General features: G+C 35.5%; 1 protein-coding gene and 1 pseudogene across 1 annotated transcript; one reads left to right on the top strand and one right to left on the bottom strand.

Annotated features, from left to right (window-relative positions):
- The first annotated feature begins 664 nt into the window (after positions 1–664).
- On the top strand, positions 665–7,965 carry LOC113310454 (annotated as a pseudogene).
- Positions 7,966–8,642: 677 nt separating this feature from the next.
- On the bottom strand, positions 8,643–10,806 carry LOC113310455 (BTB/POZ domain-containing protein At2g24240-like). Its single transcript, XM_026559147.1, has 2 exons — positions 10,720–10,806; positions 8,643–10,507 (listed from the first exon to the last, which is right to left on the bottom strand). The coding sequence occupies exon 2, from the start codon at positions 10,198–10,200 to the stop codon at positions 8,878–8,880; it is 1,323 nt and encodes a 440-aa protein (XP_026414932.1). The 5' UTR covers positions 10,201–10,507; positions 10,720–10,806; the 3' UTR covers positions 8,643–8,877.
- Positions 10,807–22,635: the final 11,829 nt, after the last annotated feature.

Raw genomic sequence — 22,635 nt, 5'->3', positions numbered from 1 at the left:
GGTGGTTATGACATGAAGCCATGATTACAGTTTAGAATTTAGGGTTTGAATGTATGTTGTTGTTGTCTATGCAGATGGAAGCACTGGTGGAATTGAGATTTAACAGAAGGAAAGACAAATTTGAAGCTCCTGTTGTTGTTGACTGATCGAATGGACATTAAGCTCACTGCCATGGAATGAATGGGTCTGTGATAAAGAGGGGTTTTGAGTTGAGGTAGTGATTCATAGGCATGGTCCTAGTAGTGTTTTGAGATGATTGTGTTGTGAATGTGTTTGAGTTATGGGTTGCAGAGAAGAATTTAGGGCTCAAGATAGAAATTGAATGTGTTTGTGTTAGATTGAATCATTGCAGGGACACGATAAGTTTATTGGATGTTAGAGTTGACCGATCTAACCAGCCAACTCAGACCGGCAATGACTTACACTTTTCAAAATAAGGAATGGGTTTGGTGAGTTGGTGACAGATTTGAGGGTGTATATGTCTTTTACTAAGCTGGATAAATGCCACATATGCACTAACTGATGGCAACAATTTTTTGGATGGAAAAGGTCAAACGTGTGGCATTAAATAAACTCTGAAAAAGAACGGTGGCATTTTCTTAAACTGCAAATTGGAAGTGTGTCACTTTATTAAAATCCATCAGTCTCTCTGTGTTCACAGCTAGTGACGACGGAGTAGAAGAAAGAATGGCGACGTCACCGAGATCATCGTCATCAGCACCAACTTTCTCAACTGATGCAAAGTTTAATTACCTTCCGGTAATGGGATTAAAACAAAAAATCATCGAAAAAGTTCAAGAAAATCGTGTTACACTCATCGTCGGCGAAACTGGCTGCGGTACTTCTTCTTCTTCTTTTTATAACTTCTATATACTCGCTCTCTATGTGTGTGTCTTCGTCTAGGTTTCTATTCGACTGATTTTTGTTCTGTTGGTGTATGATTCATGTGGAAGTAGATGATTCATGCAATAGTTCTGTTTGTTTTAGCTATTTTTTGTGTTTTTTCTTTTCTTGCTTCATTTTTGTGATTCTGCTGTTGATTTAAGGTATTATGAATGAATGATTTTGAAGGATTTGACTATTTCGATTTTGGATGATATTGTGGATTTCGATACTGTACTAGGAAAATTTTGATTTTTTGTTTTGTTTTGTTTTGTTGCATTGATGTTTCGCAGAGTGATTTTGCAGATTCTTGTTGAAGTTTTCATACATTACTTCTATTTTGTTGAGTTAATGATTATTGTTTGGGTTTATGAAGTAGTTAAGGTTTAAGATTTTTTGTTGTTGTTGTTGGGGTCCTAGGTAGTTGTTTAGACGATGCAATTGTGTTTTTATGTGGAGTAGGATATGATTATGAGAGTAGGATTGAAAATCAGCTTCGATATCGTACTTGCATTGAAGTGTAATCTAAAGAATGCTGAAACTATTGCTATGGACCTATGGTAGGAGGAGCTGTTTAGTGAGTGAGTATAATGTCCCCTTTAATTATAAAGATAAACCTCCAGATATTGAGTTTGTGCTAACGGTTTCTTTTGTCGTTTATGTTTCTTGTTTTCTCAATTGTCATTAAATGTATATTTGTTTACATGTATGTGTTTAGATCTGTTTCTTTAACTTTCCTTCATGTTGAGTGCTGTTGTGCATTTGGACAGTGTTTTATGTTTGTCCTGCATTCTGACAGATTCAATTCATCTTTTGACTTGTTTTGGCTTTTTATCTGCTCTTATGTTATTAAAGGCAAGAGCTCTCAAGTCCCACAGTTTTTTCTGGAAGAACGAATGGAACCCATATTATGTACACAACCTAGAAGATTTGCAGTTGTAGCTGTTGCTAGAATGGTAGGAAAATCTCGTAGATGCGACGTGGGGGGCGAGGTCGGATATCATATTGGACATAAAAAGGTCATGTCCCCAGGGTACGTTAATTAATGGACATACCATATTTATGATAATATTGACAATTGTTTCACCTTCTTTGCCGCTATCTGCATCTGTGACTGTCTTAGAAATATGGCCTGCTCTTTTCATATTTGTTTATTCATTTTTCCTTTTTTGGGTGATACGTACGCAGGTCAAGACTTGTTTTCAAAACTGCTGGTGTCTTGCTAGATGAAATGAGGGACAAGGGAATCACAGCTCTCAGATATAAGGTTATCATTCTTGATGAAGTCCATGAAAGATCTGTGGAATCCGATCTTGTTCTTACATGTGTGAAGCAGTTTATGCTCAAAGACAAAGATTTGAGGTTGGCGTTTTCTTTTTGTTTGTTTGTTTATTTATTTTCCCTGCACGTGCTACTGTTTTAATTAAGTTGATTTTTCCGATAATGAAATGTTTTGCTATTCGTGTCCTTTGGACTTGCTTATCTCTGGTTGAATCTGTTGAGTTGTAGTTTTGTTTTTGACCCCTGGTTTTGATTTTGCTTCAGATTTTTAACTCTATTATGAAATATCTTGGGGTAATATTTTGTTGTCTAATAGTTTTCACTTCCTGCAAGGTTGGTTTTGATGCCCGCTACAGCAGAGACTGCGAGATACAGAGATTACTTCAAGGACCTTGGTAGGGATGAAAGGGTTGAAGTTTTTGCAATTCCAACTCCCGGCCAGCAAACAATTTTCCAAAAAAAAAAGTTCTATATCTTGAACAGGCAATTAAATCTATTCCTTCTTGATCTATTAAAAATGCTTTCACATGCGCGGCCCCGTTATTTTTTACAATGTTTGTAACTCCTGTCAAGATATGGCAGTAAGTGTTCAGCTCATATTGTTTTAATCTTCTCAATTGGGATATTTGCCTGAGTTCATTGAGTTTTTAGCTTGGTTTTAGTTTGTTGAAGCAAATATTCATGTCACACTTCCTAATCTCTTGGTAATTCTGTGACGGTGATTGTATCTTATTGTTAACCAGGTTTCTGAACTTCTTTGGCTAAACTCAGAGTCCTTGTCTAGTACATACTGTTCTGGCCCAACCCCCGACTCGGCTGATGCTGACATCAAGCCTGAAGTGCACAAACTCATTCATGATCTGGTGTTGCATATTCATGAAAATGAACCTGATATCGAGAAGAGTATTCTGGTTTTCCTCCCAACATACTATTCACTGGAGCAGCAGTATTTCCTTTTAAGCCCTTTGAGTTCTTTTTTCAAAGTGCACATTCTGCATAGCAGCATTGATACTGAACAAGCTTTAAAGATCATGAAAATTTGGAAGTCACATCGTAAGGTTCGTACTGTACTGCTTGTTTCTGTTGGTGGATATCAATACCTACCTCGCGTTACTAGTCCTATGTCAACCACACTTTAATGGTTTCTGGATATATAGTCATTTTCTGAAACAAAAAGTCGTATTTTTATATTAAAAAAATTAAACCTCCAGTATAAATTCTGGTTCCGTCACCGTCAAAACTTGTTGAGATTTTAGTTCACATCTCAGACCTAAGTTAGCTTCATAATACCTGAAGCGATATCGCCTGAGTTGCACACACCCCAGGCTTTTGTTACTCCTTATCATCTGCTCTGTTTGTTTCACCTACTCCTCAGTCCTAGTGTCCTACTCCCTAAACAGTATCAGAACATATATGAAGTTATTCATTCCACATGCATGTGTCAAATCTTTATAATTTGAGGCTTCTCTGAATTTGAATTGTTCGATTCTGCACTACAGGTTATTTTAGCCACCAACATTGCAGAATCATCCGTTACCATTCCTGGAGTGGCATTTGTTGTGATTCTTGTCGAGCTTTACAAGTCTTCTGGGATAATAACAGGAAAAGTGATGCCGCTGAACTTTTATGGGTATCCAAGTCTCAAGTAAGAAGAAGCTGTACTGTACCATGTTTGATAGGTTGCTACCGAACCTAACAACCTTTTTTGTTTTAATTGACTCTAGGCTGAGCAGCGTAAAGGCAGGACAGGTCGAACTTGTGATGGGAAAATTTATCGAATGGGTACTAGGTCTTTTTTCAATCAGTTGTCGGATCATGAGCATCCATCTATATTGCGATTATCTTTAAGACAGCAAGTGCTTCTTGTTTGCTGCGCGGACTCTAAGGCCATCAATGATCCCAAGGGTATGAAATATGTTTCTTAACTCTCCTTCTGATATCCTTTTAAGGTTCTCATCTTGTCTCGGGATTTGACTGGGAGAGTTTCAGCTTTCTAGTCACCTTACTTGAGACATAATCACGATTCTTAAGCTACATTACTTTGGGTAGATTAATTTTAAGCACATGATTAAGAGCCTTGACCATACATTAATCTGGAGTTGTAATAATCCTTTTCAACTTAAGCCTAAGATTAATTTAGTTAGTGATGATTTGTTGTGAAACCATAAAAACAACCACTGATGACAATTTTAAGTTTGGATCAAGTACTATTCATCTTTGGGTTTCCGGTGGTGATGTTTTTATTATTTACAACTTCTGCATAGGGGTACTTGCAGTCTTTCTCAGTTTCAAAGGTCCTCTTGCTTTAGCATGACTGATGGCTGTTTAACTATGTGTAGAATTCTACTAATTCTTGGTTCTAAGTTCTGGATTTTTTTTGTTTGTTGAAGTATTGTTGCAGAAGGCCCTTGATCCACCAGAACCCGAAGTGGTAGAAGATGCCCTAAATTTGCTTGTTCACATTAAGGCTCTGGAAAAAAACGCATCTCATAGGGGGCGATATGAGCCAACTTTTTATGGCCGTCTGCTAGCCAGTATGACATTGTCCTTTGATGCTTCTGTGCTGATACTCAAATTTGGAGATATTGGATTGCTTCGTGAAAGCATTCTGATGGGTATACTGATGGATACAAATCCTCTGCCAGTTCGTCGTCCATTTGGACAGGATCAGTTGGTATGTCTATTTTTTTGTTTTGACAGTTCTGCTTGGACATGGATCAAAGTGTAAGTTATAAATTGTCTTTAATATATATTATCTTCATCCTCAGTTTGCAGAGAATATAGCCAGCTATTTTGGTGGGGATGATGAGAGCAGTGTGCTAACTGGTAAGAAGGAAATAATATCCATGGATAACCTTTGTGCATATCAGTTCTGGCAGCGTGCTTTTAAGGTAAGTTGTTGTTCCGAGTTATTAATGTTTCTTACATGCAAACATTTATTTCTAGTAGTTTCTCTGATTCTTTATACTGATCTGTCTTTGAAGGACAAGCATCGTGTAGAGCAGCTGAAGCACCTTCTCAAGTTTGATGAACCAAATACTACTGAAATACTCTTCCCTAAACTTGAAGAAGAGTGGTATTCTTTCCACAATCTTTTGCAGCCATCCCTGCATCAAGTTTCAGAAATATGTATGGATCCTTTTAACTGTTCCTCATGCCAAACTCTTACCAATGGTTTTTGATCTTCTAATATTCAGTTTTTTGTGTACCCGCAGATGATGATATTGTAAATTCAATGCATCGTTTCCGTCCCAAATTTATGGTTAAAGCTAATGGACTTCCCTCTTACTATAATCCTAACGAGTTTGAGCACACATGTTCCCTTGGATATCTTCAATATAGAGATGAGGATTTGGGGAGTGAGAAAGAGGATGGGAACATTAATCTGAATCTAGATATTGAGGAAAAAACCTGCCTCACTTTGCCATATGTCGCTCCCAATGATTTTAAAGCCAACTTTGTTGCGGAGAAGTTTGCAACTGTTTTGAAAGAGGTTTGTTGTTGTACTATATGCTTCTTGTGCATTTATGTAGTTGTCCTTGTTGGTTGTTCATTTCTATGTTTGCTGTCAACAAACAGATGAGAGTTGAGCATACACAGAACCATGCCGAGAACGAGCAGAAACCAATAATTGCTATGGTGTCGCATGATATGGGCGAACGTCCGCTCTGTAGATATTTTGTAAATGGTTTATGCAACAGGGGCAGCGAGTGTCCCTTCTCTCATTCCCTTCAGGCCCCAAAACCTATCTGCAAATTTTTCTTTTCTCTCCAGGTATATCCCTCTTTGTGGCTCAATTTGTTTCCTTAGATCTTCATTTTTTTTTCCTACTGTTTCGAACTTAATGTTTGGGTTTATACTATCTCTGTATTAGTTTATATTTATGAGTATGTAACACCTTTTACAGATACTTCTTATTGGTCTACTATAATAGTGCTAAATGAACATAAACATCGAATTTCTTTCTTTTGACACTGATGGATGTTGGTGAGCAGGGATGTCGTTGTGGAGCTTCTTGTTTCTTTTCTCACGATGTCAATCCAACCATGTCATCTATTACTAGTCCAAATCTCTGTACGCCAGACAGTGAACAACCTGATGCAGCTTCTTTCCTGCGGTTATTACCCTCAACTCCCGATGGATGCATTCTTGTTTTGGATGACAATGATCTGCATTTTTCTTCATCTCTCTCTAATAATGGTGTCCCAGCTAAGATAATCACTACAACAAGTGTACCTGATGACTCCACAACTGATAATTCATTAAGCGGCGTGAAAGTACTTCATGGCTTGAGTCATCCATACGGCACAGTCATCTCTGGTGCTGGGGAAAACAGTATTCCATGGAAAGAAGTACACTGCGTATTATGGTTTGCCAGTTTCCAACTCGACAAAACCAATATTGAAAGCGTGGAAAAACAGCGAATTCTCTTAAAGCAGTTTTTTGAGTATCTTGCTATCAGGACTTTAGCAGACTTCCTATATGACATGCCTGTGGTGCTTACAATGAATAATGTTCGATTTTCACAGCTTCAGGTAACAATCAGCCTTGATATGTACTGGTATTCCTTTGAAACTGAAATGAGGTCATCAAAATTCTAGACCTCAGATTTGGTATTCAACTCATGCTGTTAACTAGATAACCAATTTAGTGTGGGATTTTTTCACCCGCGTTAACAGTGTATGATAATATCTTTAGTTTCTGTATTGCAGTCCCCACCTAGTTTATATCTATAATGATGAGTTCATGTCTGTTATTTTTGTTGCAGGTCGAAAAATTGGCTAGGGATTCCTTCTTTTTTCTGCAAGAGTCATTCCCTTTTGACGAATCAAGCTTTGGTGCATTTTCAGATGTAGTTCCTATGTCAAAGCCGATGATGGTTTCACGACCCATTTCATATGTTTTCTATATTTGCCCACCTACAGATATCCAGTATGGAAATTACAATGCTGCTCTCAAGAAAAGCCTATATGATGGTAAATAGTGAACTATTGGTTGAAGAATTTTGATGCGACTTTAGTATATGTGTGCGTCAGAAGGTTAGTAAAAAATAATTTAGAAAAGTTATGGTTATACATATATGTAAATATAGCTAGGGATATCTACTTCTGTAGCTGGGAATGGGTTAACTTGTTCATATGTTAGTTTGTTTCAAAGAAAAAACAGCAGAAGAAGATTAGGCTCTTACAAGTTATCTTCTGGTTTTTTGGTTTATAATTAGGACATGATATTTATATGTATGCATTGCGTTGGGGTTTCCTTAATCTTTGGTAAGTAGGAATCATTTCTTGTCTGCAGTTTATGTTGCCATTTTGTTCCTTTCTTTTGTACAGCGCTGATGCAATTTTGTACAGTGAATGCTTTTATAGTCTTTACGAGTGCTCTAATAGTGAAGATCAGGATATGCTGAAAATTGGTTACAAGTTGCAATCTGGAAGGATGCAATGTTTGATTCTCAAACTGGAAACCTTCAAGAGGTATTATATATGTTAAGCCCAGCTCATCGACTACCTACCTTTAGGTGCACAGGTTTGATGTTCACTATCCACTTTCCTGAAGATGATTTTCATTCTATATTCAGACCGTAACCCAGTCCTAGTAGTCGAACAGACTGTTGATTGCTAATTCTCAATCTTTGTTTGTCGTGTTTGAAGGTCACAGATAGATGTTGAATGGTGGGGTTTTCTTTAGATTCTTTTTAAGATGTCTTGTTCTTCCTAAGAAAATGTAAGGGATAAATTTATAACGTTGGATTCTCTTAAAAAATTTATTCACTGTAAATGCGGTAGAAACATTGTCATATGGATTGATGGTCCAGGTTCTTATTATTGATAAGAGGATTTTAGTTGTGTCCCTTTCATGCCACCTTTTCCCACAGGTTATTTTGTTCTTTCCTTCATCTTTATTCATACCGAAATTGAAAAAGTTGAATAAGAGGCAAATTAGATTTTGAGAATTTAGTATTTGGAGAAAGAGGGACTTTTTTGCAGAAGAGATTTTGAGAGTATTTGGAGATGGCTAACCATAACATTCCAACTGCAGATGCATCTGATTCACACAATTGAACTTAGTCTAAACAGATTACGAAACAGCATTGCAACAAGAGTACTAGTTTGTATCTAATTCTCATCATTTGGTTGGTAAACTGCAGATTTATAAAACAGCATAGCAACAATATTACCCCCAAAGGAGCTCTATGAACATGACCCAGAAAAAGATAGAGCGTCTCAAGTAGCCAAAGCATTTAAATCTGAAATTCCTTCCTTTGTGGTTACTGTGCAGCCGAGTAATGTGAAATATGGTTTGGTAAGCTCGAAACACATTACGAAACAAATCTATTTGAACACCTAGTATCAGTGTTCCTCTAAGCTCCAAAACGGACTAGATCTGAGCAAAGAGATGGAGGCTTCTTGGATTTTTTCCTCTTCAGAGAAGAGAGGAGATAGCTAGAATGCTTGAGATGAAACTGAACCCGAAAATAAAGAAAGACATTAATTTATATAGAAATTAAATTAAAATTTGAAGACCCCACAATCTGCATTTACCAAGTTACAGAATGCTGACTAACAACCATAAAAACAAGATAAATAAAGGAAGGATCATAGTGCATACATTATTCCTTGAATACAAACCAATTAAACTTTTGATATGTAGGAAGAGCAAAAGAGTGGTTCCTCCGCGTGGATTCTCCCAAGTGCAGAGTGTTTTATGTCATTACACAGCCCAATTAGGAGGAGGAGATGGAGTCTCCCACACATCAAACACATTCTCCTCACTATGAAGAGCGAAAAGTCGATCACCACCAATTGAGAAGTCACGAATTGCACCACCACCGCCAAGACTAGATGTAAAAAACCAGTCAGGACCACAAAACACAGAGATACGGTCTTTTGAACAAGAAAAAAGCTTCCCTCCATGGAATGTTAATTTAGGATACCGAGGTCTATCTTGTATTATCCTATTATTCGGAGTCCATCTAATGCTACCATCGGTTTTACTTCTTATATCCATAAAACCCAAATTTTCATCCCGATTAATCACACATATAGAGTTACTTTCTTCCATTGCAATTCCATCTAGAACTTGAACATTCATAGGATTTCCACATAGGTGCTTCTCGTTTACTGCGGTATTATACCAAACCATACTTTTATCTCTAAAATCCAAAAGACTGATATATTTCTTATATGTTGCCAAATCAAAAAGCAACAAGCAGTTACTTCCATTGAAGCATTGAATCTTGTTTGCATTACCGAGAGGCTCACTCAGTGTTTTATGGAAAAAATCCGTTTGTTCTCCAGTAACTTGATCCCAAACTCCAATTCCGTTAATACCTGTTCCGCTACAAGCAGCAAATATCTTACCATCAGAGTTGAAACATAAAGCTCCAGCAGTAAAGCTCTTCACCTGATTTTCATGGTTTAGCTGAAATGTATGCTTTAGATTAGCCCTTGACGAACTGAAAAGACCAATACCAGAGTCTTGTCGTCCTGATCTTTCGCAAGCACTGATCACAATATTCTCTGAATCGATCCAGCCAATATCGTTAACTTTTTGATAATTGAGATTTATTGGTGGATATTCTTCAAGCATCCAATCGTATGTACGGACAAGTCTGCTATGAGCCACAGCACAACCGCCATCAGGACTTGCTCTAATGGCATTAGAATTGCCAGAAGCTTGACCCCTAACCGAACTCGTTAGCTTTAATTGGTTGACATTCAATTCGCGAAACCTTGCCGTTCTAACATGATCTAGAAGACCATAATAAAGAGCTTCTTTGTAAAATAAATTATCAGGTATGTGAGGAGGAACATAAAGCTCACCAGTTCTTAGAAGATCGAGAAGAATAGAAAAGCAATCCGGGTTTCGATCGATAAAATACTCTTCATTAACTTGTCTTGGTTGGAAGTTCCATTCATCATCAAACATAGCTCCAAACATGGAACTTCTGCGTGCACTTGCAAGAGTAGTTGAGCTTGTTTCAAAGATTTTACCTCCAACATTAAACCTAACCTTGTCAGTTTGCATTCCCATGTTTCAACTTGGGTTTTCAACCTTCAATCTTACCTTGATTTATGTATATATATATATATATATACATATATCTCAAATAAAAAGAGACTTCTTCTCTATCAAGAAACTAGAATCCTGGACTACTTATGAGAAACTAGAATCCTACTCTGTTACCATAACCGATTTAAAAAAAAACGAAACCTACCGTGAGTAGATCCGTGGTTAATTCCGTGTGAGGAAGGGATCCACTTTTTTATCAAGGAAATTACCATCAAACTCTTATCAATCCCATACTGCTAAATTTTGAGTCTTGTTAAACTATCATCGACTGAAAAATAACCTCAGAAATCAAACTCAAAAAACCCAATTAAATTTTTTGTTTTAAAATAAAGCTACTGGAAATTAAGAAACCCATATTATCATCAAAGGTTCAAAGGGAGTGAAAATTTAGGGATTAGGGTTATGGTTTGTAGTTGAAAGTATAAAGAAATTGGAATCAAATATGAGGACAAAAAAAAAAACTGAAGATGAAGAGCTTACAGATTAAACGAGATCCAAACGATTTGCAGAAGAGATTTTGAGAATTTAGTATTTGGAGAAAGAGGGACTCTTTTTTTTCTCTGTGTTCGAAGGACGTGTTTATACTTGTCATTTGTTTACAAAAATGGGACCATCTTTTGATCGGCTCTGTTTACCGGCAGAACCGTGTTTGGCACAAACCCGATCCGTGTTATTCCTGCAGTTCCTTTTTAATAGGCCAGTTTTTATAAATAAAAATTTCAAAAAAATAGGCAGTTTCCTAATTGGGAAAGTCAAATTGGACCACTTTTCTCTTAATTTCTTTTGATCACAAGTGTCATGTGGACCACTTCACTTTACTTCTTTTACTAACAAGTGTCATGGGGACCATTTCATTTCACTTCTTTTGTTGACAAGTGTCATGAGAACCACTTTCAATGATTAGTTCTCTTAATTTCCTTAAATTTTTCTAAAAACAAAACTGGCATATTAAAAAAGAATGGAGAGAGTACTATTTTTAGTGCTCAGTTGCTCGCATATGCCTCAGTTGTGAAATTATTGGATTCCGGATTAATATCTTTTTTCTTTTTTTTTACAGGGTCAAAATTTTCATTTGAAGAAAAAAAATACAATTAAAATAAAGAAATGTTACAAGCAAATACAAAAAATCTATTAGAGAGTCGGAGTCCCCGAAAGATTGAATCATAATTTATATGGGGATAACATCCTACTAGGAACTAATACCTTCTCATCGATTTAGCGGTCGGGATTGCTTAATAATTTTTATCTTATATGAAAGGAAAATTTCTTGTTTGGTCCTAGACCCATATAGTTATTTATTCCTGGGTCCAACCGGAAATTAGTATTATTCTTAGGTCCACAAGATGGAAAAAGACCCGGCTGCCCCTCCGTGGTACGTGTGAACTTCTTCTCTCAATTCGAAGTTCGAACCCACTGATTAGCAAAAAACCTTCTATCTTCTATCTTCGTCTCTTTTCGTTTTTCCTTTCTCTTCTATGTTCTCAGAGAAACTCTTGTGATTCAATAAAGGAATCACCAACCATAAACCTAGATTCTGATCAATGAGAAACCAAAACTCAAAAAATCCAAACCTAGATTTTGATTTGCCAAATTGAATCAAGATTTTTTATAGATCTACGAAGATAGTAGTACTCCCATATAAGAAGAAGATGATTATGAAGAATCACCAACACGAAAAACCAAATAAGCGAGCAAAAAACAAAAAAAAGAGTACCTAAATCAGTAGCAAAAAAGGTATGAATCAGAAGTACATATATGTTGTACTGCAAAAAAATAGTTTATTTTAACCAATATGCTACATCACTGCGTATAAGATGGCTTTTTTTAGTTTTTGACTGTTTAAATCAGAGGTACATAACTCAAAAACCGATGAAAATCATCGAAAGTGACATGCGGTTTGTGTTTGTGTTTGTAGTTTGTGTTTCTGGCACATAGATTTGCGAGTACATAACTCAAAAACTGTTGAATAACAATAAAAGTGATATGCGGCGTGTTTTTATTAGTTTCTGACACATAGATCCACCAGTACATATATACAATACCGAGGTAAAAAATCACTATGTTGTTTATTTTTTTTGGTTGATGAGATAATGATCCACCAGTACATATCTCTAGTACTTATGAAATTTTTTTTTTATGCTTTCATTGGGTTTAAGCACTATGAATTTAGTATATAAGGCCAATACTGATTATGTAACAATGGTTATACTTATGTATGTTTGTGTTTCTTGCACATAGATTTTCAAGTACATAATTCAATAATTGTTGAATAACAATCAAAATTGACATGAGGTGTTTTTTTTCTTTCTTCTTTTTACTGCATACCAGTATATATATGTTGTACTGAGGTATAACAGTGCTTTTGTACTCTAAAATCGTTATGCTGGTTTATGAGATAATGATCTTGGGTATGCAGTACATAATGCGAATACTGATGAATGTTTTTATGCTTCCATATATCATTGTGTTTAAGTAACATTATTTATGCTTCCATATATGATTATTTTTCTGACATGATGATTATGCGGTGCATAAATGATGTATTGAAACAAAATTAATTAAATTTTTGTAGGGACTCGAAGCCAAAACCTGGTACGAAGTTGTATAGATCGGGACTCAAAGCTTTACATACTCTAGTATCCAACATGAGATTGAGTGGATATACTTTGAGCGATGCACAATTACAAAAGATAGATGAAGCAACATTATTCGCGGACTTCCCTTCAAGTACTGGACACTTATGGAAGTAAAGGTGTTCAATACTAGCAGTGTATATTAATTGTACTGTTAAAAAAAATACTACATTGTATATTGGTTGTACTAAAAAACACAGTTAAAACTCAAATAAATTTACATTTATTCTTTTAACTTTATGGTGCTCGTTCTGTAGTGCTCACTCAATGTATGTATGTGATAAACTTCAGTATATATCTGCTGCACAACTTTAATTAGTTTAAGTATATATTACATGTACTGGTTTAAATTCAGTTAATAAAGTATAATTTCACTGAACTACAAAAAAGTTTAAATTCAGTATATATTGGTTGTACTGCAAAAACAAATACAATGTATATTGGTTGTACTACAAAAAAGAATGTACATTGAAGAAAACTTCAAAATTAGCAACAGGTGCAATGAAAGAAATAAATAAAAAAATTACATAATCTTGAGCAAAAACCAAGGCGTGTTGATTTATTACATACTGATTTTCAAGTACTTCACATACAACCAAAAAATCAGTACATCTGATACATACTGAGAAAGTGGGTGCATAATGGATGCACTGAAGGAAAAAAATGACTGAAAACACTTTCATTCACTTTTCACTCAAGAAGGCAAGGCCTTCCTCCATAATTTTCACAAGTGAACCTGCTATAGTGCCCAGAAACTAAATTGCTCTTCCCAAATCCCGGTTTAACTTGTTTAGCTGCATCGATGACGTTTCATGGACAACAACCAACACCAGGGCATTATAGCAGGTAAAATTAAGCTACTAAAGAAAATATAACGATACATATATGAGATACTCCCATAAACTAAAAATCTACACTAATTGAAACCGGAAAAAAGACTCTGAATTTTCAGTACATAACTGCCGTACCGGTTAAAAAACCATACTTATGCTTACATATATGAGTCTATGTGTGTTAGACACTATGAATCTTAGTACACAAATGATATACTGAAAATAAAACTAGTTAATTTGCAGAACATAAATGGTATACCAAAAGTTTCCTAGTGTTTGGATTAGAACTAGATCTTGAACTTGTAAATGTGACCTAAACGTAACAATATTGACACAGTGTGCAATGTGCACTGATTCAGTAGTGTGAAGATGGGTATGCAGCAAGAAAAAAAATTACTTCAATACAAAATGCAGTATAGTTGTCATGCACTGCTCAAAAATCAAGTTTAGTTGTTATGTACAATATATGTTTTATTCTAGTTTCGAATATACTGCATTGGGTAGTAGTGTGGAGATTACTAGCCTCTGATTTCTCAGTATACCAAACATACTCGCAACAAAAATTAACCCGCATGATGGGTACAACTATACTCGCATCAAAAATTAACAACAATTTCAGAGCCAAAAGCACAAACATATACAACCAAAAGAAACATAGATGTTACATAACTATGAATATATCAGAACCGAAATAGTTTCAATTCAATATTTAATATATGTACTGCTATATCATATGAATTAACTGAGTAAAACTAAGAACACAACAGAATTAAAAGCAATTATTTTTAGTATTCCATATATGTACTTCTGATTCATAAATTAAAAATCAACCGCATGTCAAAAATAACTTATATATCTATGAATCTAACAGAATCCATATATGTACTTATGGATGAAACAACAACAACAAGTGAAAAAACTAAGAGTAAAACAGAATCCAAAGCAGTTCGCATCAGTATGCCACATATGTACTACGGATTTATGAACTAAAACAACTGCATGGATTGAATCTATAAAAAAGAATAGAACTAAGAGAATATTATTTCAGTATCGCATATTTGTAACTATGGATCAAACAACAAGTGGTAAAACTAAGAAATAAAAACAGAATCAAAAGCAGTTTTTATCAGTATGCCACATATGTACTGCTGATTCATGAACTAAAAAACAACCGTATGTAATGAATCTATCAAAAAACAGAATCGAGAGAGTCTTATTTCAGTACCGAAGATATGTACTTATGGATCGAACAAAAACAAGTGATAAAACTAAGAATAAAACAGAATCGAGAACTAAAACAACTTCATGGGATGAATCTATAAAAAAAATATAATCGAGAGAGTATTATTTCAGTATCGCATATATGTACCTATGGATCAAACAACAAGTGGTAAAACTAAGAAATAAAACATAATCAAAAGTAGTTTGTATCAATATGCCACATATGTAATGCTAATTCATGAACTAAAAAAGAACCATATGTAATGAATCTATCAAAAAAACGGAATTGAGAGAGTCTTATTTCAGTATCGAAGATATGTACTTATGGATCGAACAACAACAAGTGATAAGATAAAACTAAGAATAAAACAGAATCAAAAGCAATTTGTATCAGTATGCAACATATGTACTGCTGGATAATACCCGTGAAACAACAAACAAGCACGAATTTGATAAAATAAAGAAGCGAAAACAACAAGATAATCAAAGCGATAGTTCAAATATTTTAAAAACACCATAATATAACCAAAAAATTGAATAATTACGATCAAGATTCATGAAAAACAAACCAAAAAAAAAACTTAAAAACTAAGATCTGTGTGTACTGCCATCAATAAATAAAAACTAAGATCTATAATAGCATCAGTACGAGATATATGTACTACCGGATCGTGCAAACACGGATCTACAATCAAACATCAACAACTCAGATCTATACTACCAATTTTTAACTAAAATCACCGAGAATGGAAATGAAATTACTGATATAAAAACTAATTGTGAATCGAGCCAGAAATTCGAAGTGATTTAGTGCTATTAGGATTTTTGAAACCATAGATTTATCTGTAAATTCTTAACCAAACTGATGAATCAAGGATTACGACCGAATTAAACAATCAAAAGAGATGAAACTTACCTTATTTTCTGGATTTTATTGATGATTCATTCAATAAAACTCGTCGGTGATGCTTTCAAATGGAGTTTCTTCGATCTTCAACGCAGAGCTCGAGTCGTGGAAAGAGAAAATGAAAATGAAAATATTTGTGACTGATTTAGTCTTATCGTTATTATGTACGAAGGGTAATCTAGAAATTTACCGAAAAAATCTTCCTAGTTTCGCACGTGTACAGGACCAAGTGATAAAAAATTGGGTCACTTTTTATGTTTTCTTTATATTATGGACCTCTAGTTACTGGGCTTTAGTGGGTGGACCATCTACTAACTAGTATCACTAAACTAGTACCTATTGGTAATTCCTAGTATATGAAATGGTACCATACTCTAGTAGGACTAGTATCACTTTTATAAATCATGGACTGAACAAGGTATTTGAAATGATGGCTATTCCATGCCATTCATCATAGTGAACAAAATCTGGCCTACTAACAAAACTATTAGCATGTCCATTAGCTAGCGTATAACCTATATTAACCACGGCGTCAGCGGAAAAATTAATTTCTCGAATGAATAACCGAATTTTTGCATCACACTCCAAGGCAAGTTACCACCAATAAATACCTGCACCACACTTGATGAATCCGACCTCGCTCTTATGTTGCGCACATTCTATTAGGTGGCCCATTCAAAACCAAACACGATAGCATAAACTTTTGGGAAATAGTTTAATGAATTTCAATTTGAAGTAGGGGTACCGGTTACTCGCATCACAGTGATAATACATTGGGAAAAAGGTTATTATTGGGACGTCATATTCCAATAGAGGGGTTTTACTTGGATTTCTAGTGACAAAAAAATTGGCTATGGGGTATTCTTGATTACATACCAAATATCTAAAATAACTTTTCAACTAAAATCAAAACCTAAAAACTAAAACTAAAATCAAAACCTAATTCTAATTCAAAGATCTGCTCCTCCTCTTCTTCTTCTTCTTAACTTCCTCTCCTTCATCAACCATAAATCATTTCCTCCTTTTCTTTTTCAATCAAAATCATTTCACCATCTTCGATCAATCGACGGTTCGAAAAGCTTCTAATCGTTGATCGAATTCTCTATTAAAGGTGCAGAAGAAGTATATTGATAGAAGTGATGGTAATCAACAAACCAATTGCATATGTAATGGTTAGATTGATTGAAACAGTAGAAAAAAAAATTAGCTTTCAGAACCAGTTACAGTTGGGTTTTCCTCAAAAAAAAACAACCTTAACTGTTTTACAGTTCGGTTCGACCAAAAAAAAGTAACTGAATTACAGTTGGGTTCGATAACAAAAAAAACCCAGCCGTAACTGTTTTACAGTTGGGTTCAACAAAAAAAAGCCCAGTCATAACTGATTTACAGTTAGGTTTCGACCAAAAAAACCCAGCCGTAACTGATTTACAGTTGGGTTTCGACCAAAAAACCCGGTCATAACTAGTTTAAAATTGAGTTTTCCTAGTTTTACCTAGTTACGGTTAGGTGATTAAAGATTTTTTTGTGGTTGTAGTAGTGGGGTTCAAACTCTCGGATTTGTGAAGGATAATTTTTTAGACTTAATAAAAAAGGATAAGTATATACAAAAATATTAACAATGGCGAGAGGTACTGGGACTAGGATTCCGCCAATTTCATTTCTTAAGGTTCAAATAATAATTCTTTTATCAATAATAGCTCGAAAAATATATCGACTCTAATTTATTGCCAAGATTGATTCTCAAAATATTAGGTGTAAATGTTAAGCATGGGACATCAAATCATCTAAGCTAAGCATGATCCCTCAAATCAAATCACAACTAATTAATTTAAATCATAATTTCAATTAAAATTAATACAAAAGTCATGAAAAGAATTAAATATAATTACCCAAGTGTGAAATAAAGCTTCCTCCATTGCCCCAGTGTTGGGATTTAGCTTCTCATATTAATCATAATCTCAAAATACATGTATGTTGCTCAAAAGTTGATTAAAATGATAAAAATGTGTAAAACAGTGAATGTACGACCCACAGAAGGCGTCACAAAAAGAACGATAAGATAAGGTGCTGCTGATATTTAGACTGCGCTGCGACCCACGGTTGTGCGTCTTAGACGCTGGTGATAAACGACTGCCCTAGCGAGTCCGTTCTTGGTGTTCTTCATCATCAGCAGCAGCAGCAACAGAGTTTCATCAACTCTTGATTTCTGCTTCTTTGGACCTCCTCTAGATCCCAAACTCTCGACAGCCTCTCTGGCCTCCCCCTAATCCAGTTCTGGTGTCCCTTTAGCAATTGGGGCTGAAATAGTAATTTTTGGGTGGAAATAGTAATTTTTCTTGGTTCCTCTGGGACATTTCTGTGACGTTTCCAGTGCATTTCTGGGGTGCCTTTAATACTTTATCTTGGGGGTGTAAAACACCACTTTTTGAGCCCATTTCGCCACAAAGGCTTATTTCTCTAAAATTTCCTACAAGAACACAAAATAACACAATAAGTACTTAATCGAGTCTAACAATACAGAAAATTGAGAACAAAATAGACACATAAATGTGTTTATCAAATACCCCCAAACTTATTATTTGCTAGTCCTCGAGCAAATTTATTCTATAAAGGAAAATCATTTGAACCCCTAGGTGGCCCTAGTGGCGGAGTGTTGTCCCCGGAGGGTTTATCAGAGGTGTACCCACAAAACCTTTACTCCAGACCCTAACTATCTACGAAAAATCTTGGAAAGCACCAAAGAACCTCCTTGGTTGACATACAATTATTGACTCTAAGAGGAAGAACCCTGATGCGAAATTCCAATTGTTGTACACGAGTTTGCATTCAAGCATACTAAAATTCATATAAGTGACAGAGCTCTACTAAGATAGTTTCACGATGGACATCATACTCGGAGTCAGACTAATCACATGAAAAGATTAAGAAGATGGAAAAAGAAAAATGTAGATGGTTGAAAAGTGAACGGTGTTTCCCATATCTGTCTGAAGGCCTCTGCCAAGGTGAACCTAACCTAAATGACTGAGATACCGGTCTGACTAATATTAACACACTGGCATATACAAGGGAACCAACGGCCAATAACTTAAATCTAGATCAACAAACTGGCAAATACAAGGGAACCAGTAGTTGACTACACAGAACAATAACCATTTTTTTTTAAACTTAACGGCATGAATAGATCTTTTTGATCCAAGCGCATGCTTCTTGTCAGCAGATTACACGATAGTTCCCACGGGTCCTGCATTCCACGCTTGCTTAGGCGACGGAAACAGGGAAAACACACACATATTTATATCCAAGTGTTAGTATTTATTCCGATTGGTCTACTGGTCTGGTCTAATTTTTTTTTGAAAAGGTAACTCAGTCACTCTATTTCACCCTAGCAAAGGTAACAACTTGAATCGTGTGGCCCACCAAATCACTTGAAATAAAAGAAAACTAAAAATAGAAAGTGAAAAGGACTCGACGAGATATGGCGAAACTATCATGTTAATTCTAACACCTGAGCTTTGTGCTTTTATGAATAGACTCTATAGATGTTTCCATCTAGTCAGCTTGGTTCCTCAACTCCTAAAACAAAAATGTTTCCATCCACTTAGATTGGTTAGTGCTATCCTTAATAGGCGTAAATTTCTAGGCTTTGGAGTTTATTTATTGCAACTAAAAAGTTTCTCCCATACCCCCAAACTTAAAATTAACATTGTCCTCAATGTTCTAAAGATGAAAGTAAAAGCATGAACAAGGAGAGACAGTTACTATTTGAAGCAAAAGAGTAAAGGAAGGATATTACCGGGTTGCATGAGATTGGGTTACCTCCCAAGAAGTGCTAAGTTTATAGTCTTCAGCCAGACTAAGAAAGGTTTAATCACCTCGAATCATATAGCAATAGCCGAAATAATTGTGAGTTATCGAAACCAAATAGAGCTATCACAAGTAAAAGGAATCTGCAACAAACCAAGAAAATGAACATGTACTGCATACCCTTATCTAGTTTCCTGATTAAGATACCTATGTCCCATTGTGGTTCAGGTTCAGGTTCTATGAAAGGATCTTGATAGAATATTTTCATTGGATGCACTTCCTCATAGATAAGATCCAACAATTCAGGTTTAAAAGTCTGGAAAAACTCAATTAAAAATAATAACAACCTGAATAACTGGGGATCCTTAAAGTCAATCATATTTGACTGACACAGCTGACCACAAAGAGAGTGGTGGTCTTCCTTAAACAGATGTGTCGACCCTAATCTCCTAAAGCAATTAGGTAGTCTCAAAACTTAATAATTGACACATCTGAAATTTATATGTTCCCACAGTTGGTAGAAAAGTTTTTGTTGGGAAAACAAAGTCAATCTGGGTAACATAGCCTGGGAAAACCACATCAACCAGAGGAACTCCTTCATGGACATCATTAGGCTCGGAAAAACGAGTATGAAGGTAATCTTGTAAAATAGTCGAGGCACAGATATCAAGTCCTAAGTGTGGGGACTTTCTGAGAGTTAAAGGTAAGGCACTAGGGAAGTGATAATCACCCCCAAACTTAGAGTTTTTAGTGTCTCTAGATAGACCTCTAATTATTTCTTGGATTTTCGTATCTTCAGAGTCCTTAAAATATTCAAGAGATTCTTCTAAGTTATTATCAGGTAGTGCATCATTACTCATCTCTACGGGTCTATCTTCTTCTTCCAAGACTGTTGTTTTTAAGTCGCTAGACTCTAAAACAGTATTTTCGAAATGAACTCGTTCCTCTAAACCACTATCGGCTTCGTAAACAGGAAACACTACATCGTCTAAAACGGTGGTATCCCTAATCAAATCCTCGTCCTTTTGAATAGGTGATAATCATAAAAAATTATTTGGATTTGAACTAGAAATAATATAATCACTATACAGCTCAATTGGATTACTAGACTCCTGAACACTATGCCTACATATTCCGGATTCTTCATTACTGCTATCCTCATCATCATAGTACGAAAATGATTGAACCTTATCTAAATAAGTAGTGTCTTTTATTCTAACCTCGTCTTCTAAATTAGGTAAATATTCACTATTGATATCAAGGGTAAAATTAGAAACACTATTTTGGAAATTTAGATCTTTTAGAGAAGTTCTATTCTGGGTCTCTAACAAAAGCTTTTGGGCCGACTCACATGAATTCCTGACGTAATCTAGGAAATCAGGTAAAGAAAGTTCACTCATTGCATTATTTTCGTCCATAACTAAGTTATTCATTTCAGTGAACTTACGTGTTGTCTCAGCTAACTTACGTGTCGACTCAAGTAAAGAGGAATTAGCAGAATTTTTCTCGTATGACTGATGGTTGTGAGGATCACCATGGTATGAACCATAACCTTGAAAAGTATGGAGTTCCCAACCACTATTCCCACCATGGTAATAAAACTGATGATGTCCATATTCAAATTCAGGTCGATACTCATTGTATTGGCTTTTATCATACCAGTTCGACTTTCTTAATTGCAAGGGAATTCTACACAACCACAAACAAGGCTAACTCGACTCCACCAAAACAAACCTAAAGATTTCTAGCAAACAAAAAGCATGATGGCTCCACTTAGATTGTTTCTAGACCAGCTTCTATCTTTCGAAAGGGAGTTCGTTGCAATTTGAGCAAACCCCTCTGGAATCAATCCGAGTCAAAGTAAGTTGAATTGAGGCGAGGGAAGCTCAGTGGAGCTTTGATACCCAAGGCCTCACCGCTATCACAAGGCGGCGCAGTCACGCATTCAACTCACAGAAACCATCATGAACTTTGGAGTGTGCTTAAAGAGCAACCAATATTTTTCGAACGAGTTTCCTATTAAGCTTGTTACCCTAGCGGTCTCGTTCTATTCAAAATTTTAAGCTTGGGTTCGCGTTAGGTTTCGTTTTCCTAAGGCGGGCAAGAAGGGAGCGGTGATGAAATCCGAACCCTTATCTTGTATTGGCCAGGCCTTTCCCTTTACTAGGAATTTAAAAACAGTCCAAATTCGTCCTCAATCAATGAATCACCTTAAGGAATACAGTAACTCGCTTACAGGAGATTCGCGAGTGTTTCGATGGACTTACCTCCCGTACCAGACGGGGGATGAACCGTTGAAGTCGACTCGGGCCACGACTCCTATGTCATGTACGAACCCGAGGGGCCGAGACGATATAATAATCGTCGTCCTTCCCTGCACATAGTTTATATAATTTTTTTTTAATAATACCCTTCTGTAGGGTTAAAAAAAATAAAGTCCAATTGTTTAAAGTCCAAAGTCCAAAATAAATTAAAAAAAAAAATTACAGTTTTCCTCACACACTCTAAAAAAAATTAAAAATTAAAAATTAAATCCTAAAATTGTCCTTTTTTCTTCTCTTTTCGCTTTAAGCTTTAAGCTTTTTCCTCTCCAAGTCCTTAGTGCTCCACTTCGAACCTGTAAATCAAAGAAAAAAAGACAAATTAAAAAGGAACAAATAATAAATAAAAAAAAAAACTAAAAATTCTACCTAAGCACAAATCCGCGTCGGCGGCGCCAAAATGATTAAAAGTTTTTCGTGGTTGTAGTAGTGAGGTTCAAACTCTCGGATTTGTGAAGGATAATTTTTTAGACTTAATAAAAAAGGATAAATATATACAAAAATATTAACAATGGGCGAGAGCTACTGGGACTAGGATTCCGCCAATTTTATTTCTTAAGGTTCAAATAATAATTCTTTTATCAATAATAGCTCGAAAAATATATTAAATATATCGACTCTAATTTATTGCCAAGATTGATTCTCAAAATATTAGGTGTAAATGTTAAGCATGGGAC

The sequence above is a fragment of the Papaver somniferum genome, chromosome 9, assembly GCF_003573695.1.
Source record: "Papaver somniferum cultivar HN1 chromosome 9, ASM357369v1, whole genome shotgun sequence".
Lineage (NCBI taxonomy): Eukaryota > Viridiplantae > Streptophyta > Magnoliopsida > Ranunculales > Papaveraceae > Papaver > Papaver somniferum.
Note: the sequence above shows the minus strand (reverse complement) of the source record. Positions and strands in the feature narration are given on the sequence as shown.

Coding starts and splice junctions, on each gene's coding strand:
- LOC113310455 (XM_026559147.1), bottom strand. CDS start 10,200: ATGGGAATGCAAACTGACAAGGTTAGGTTTAATGTTGGAGGTAAAATC.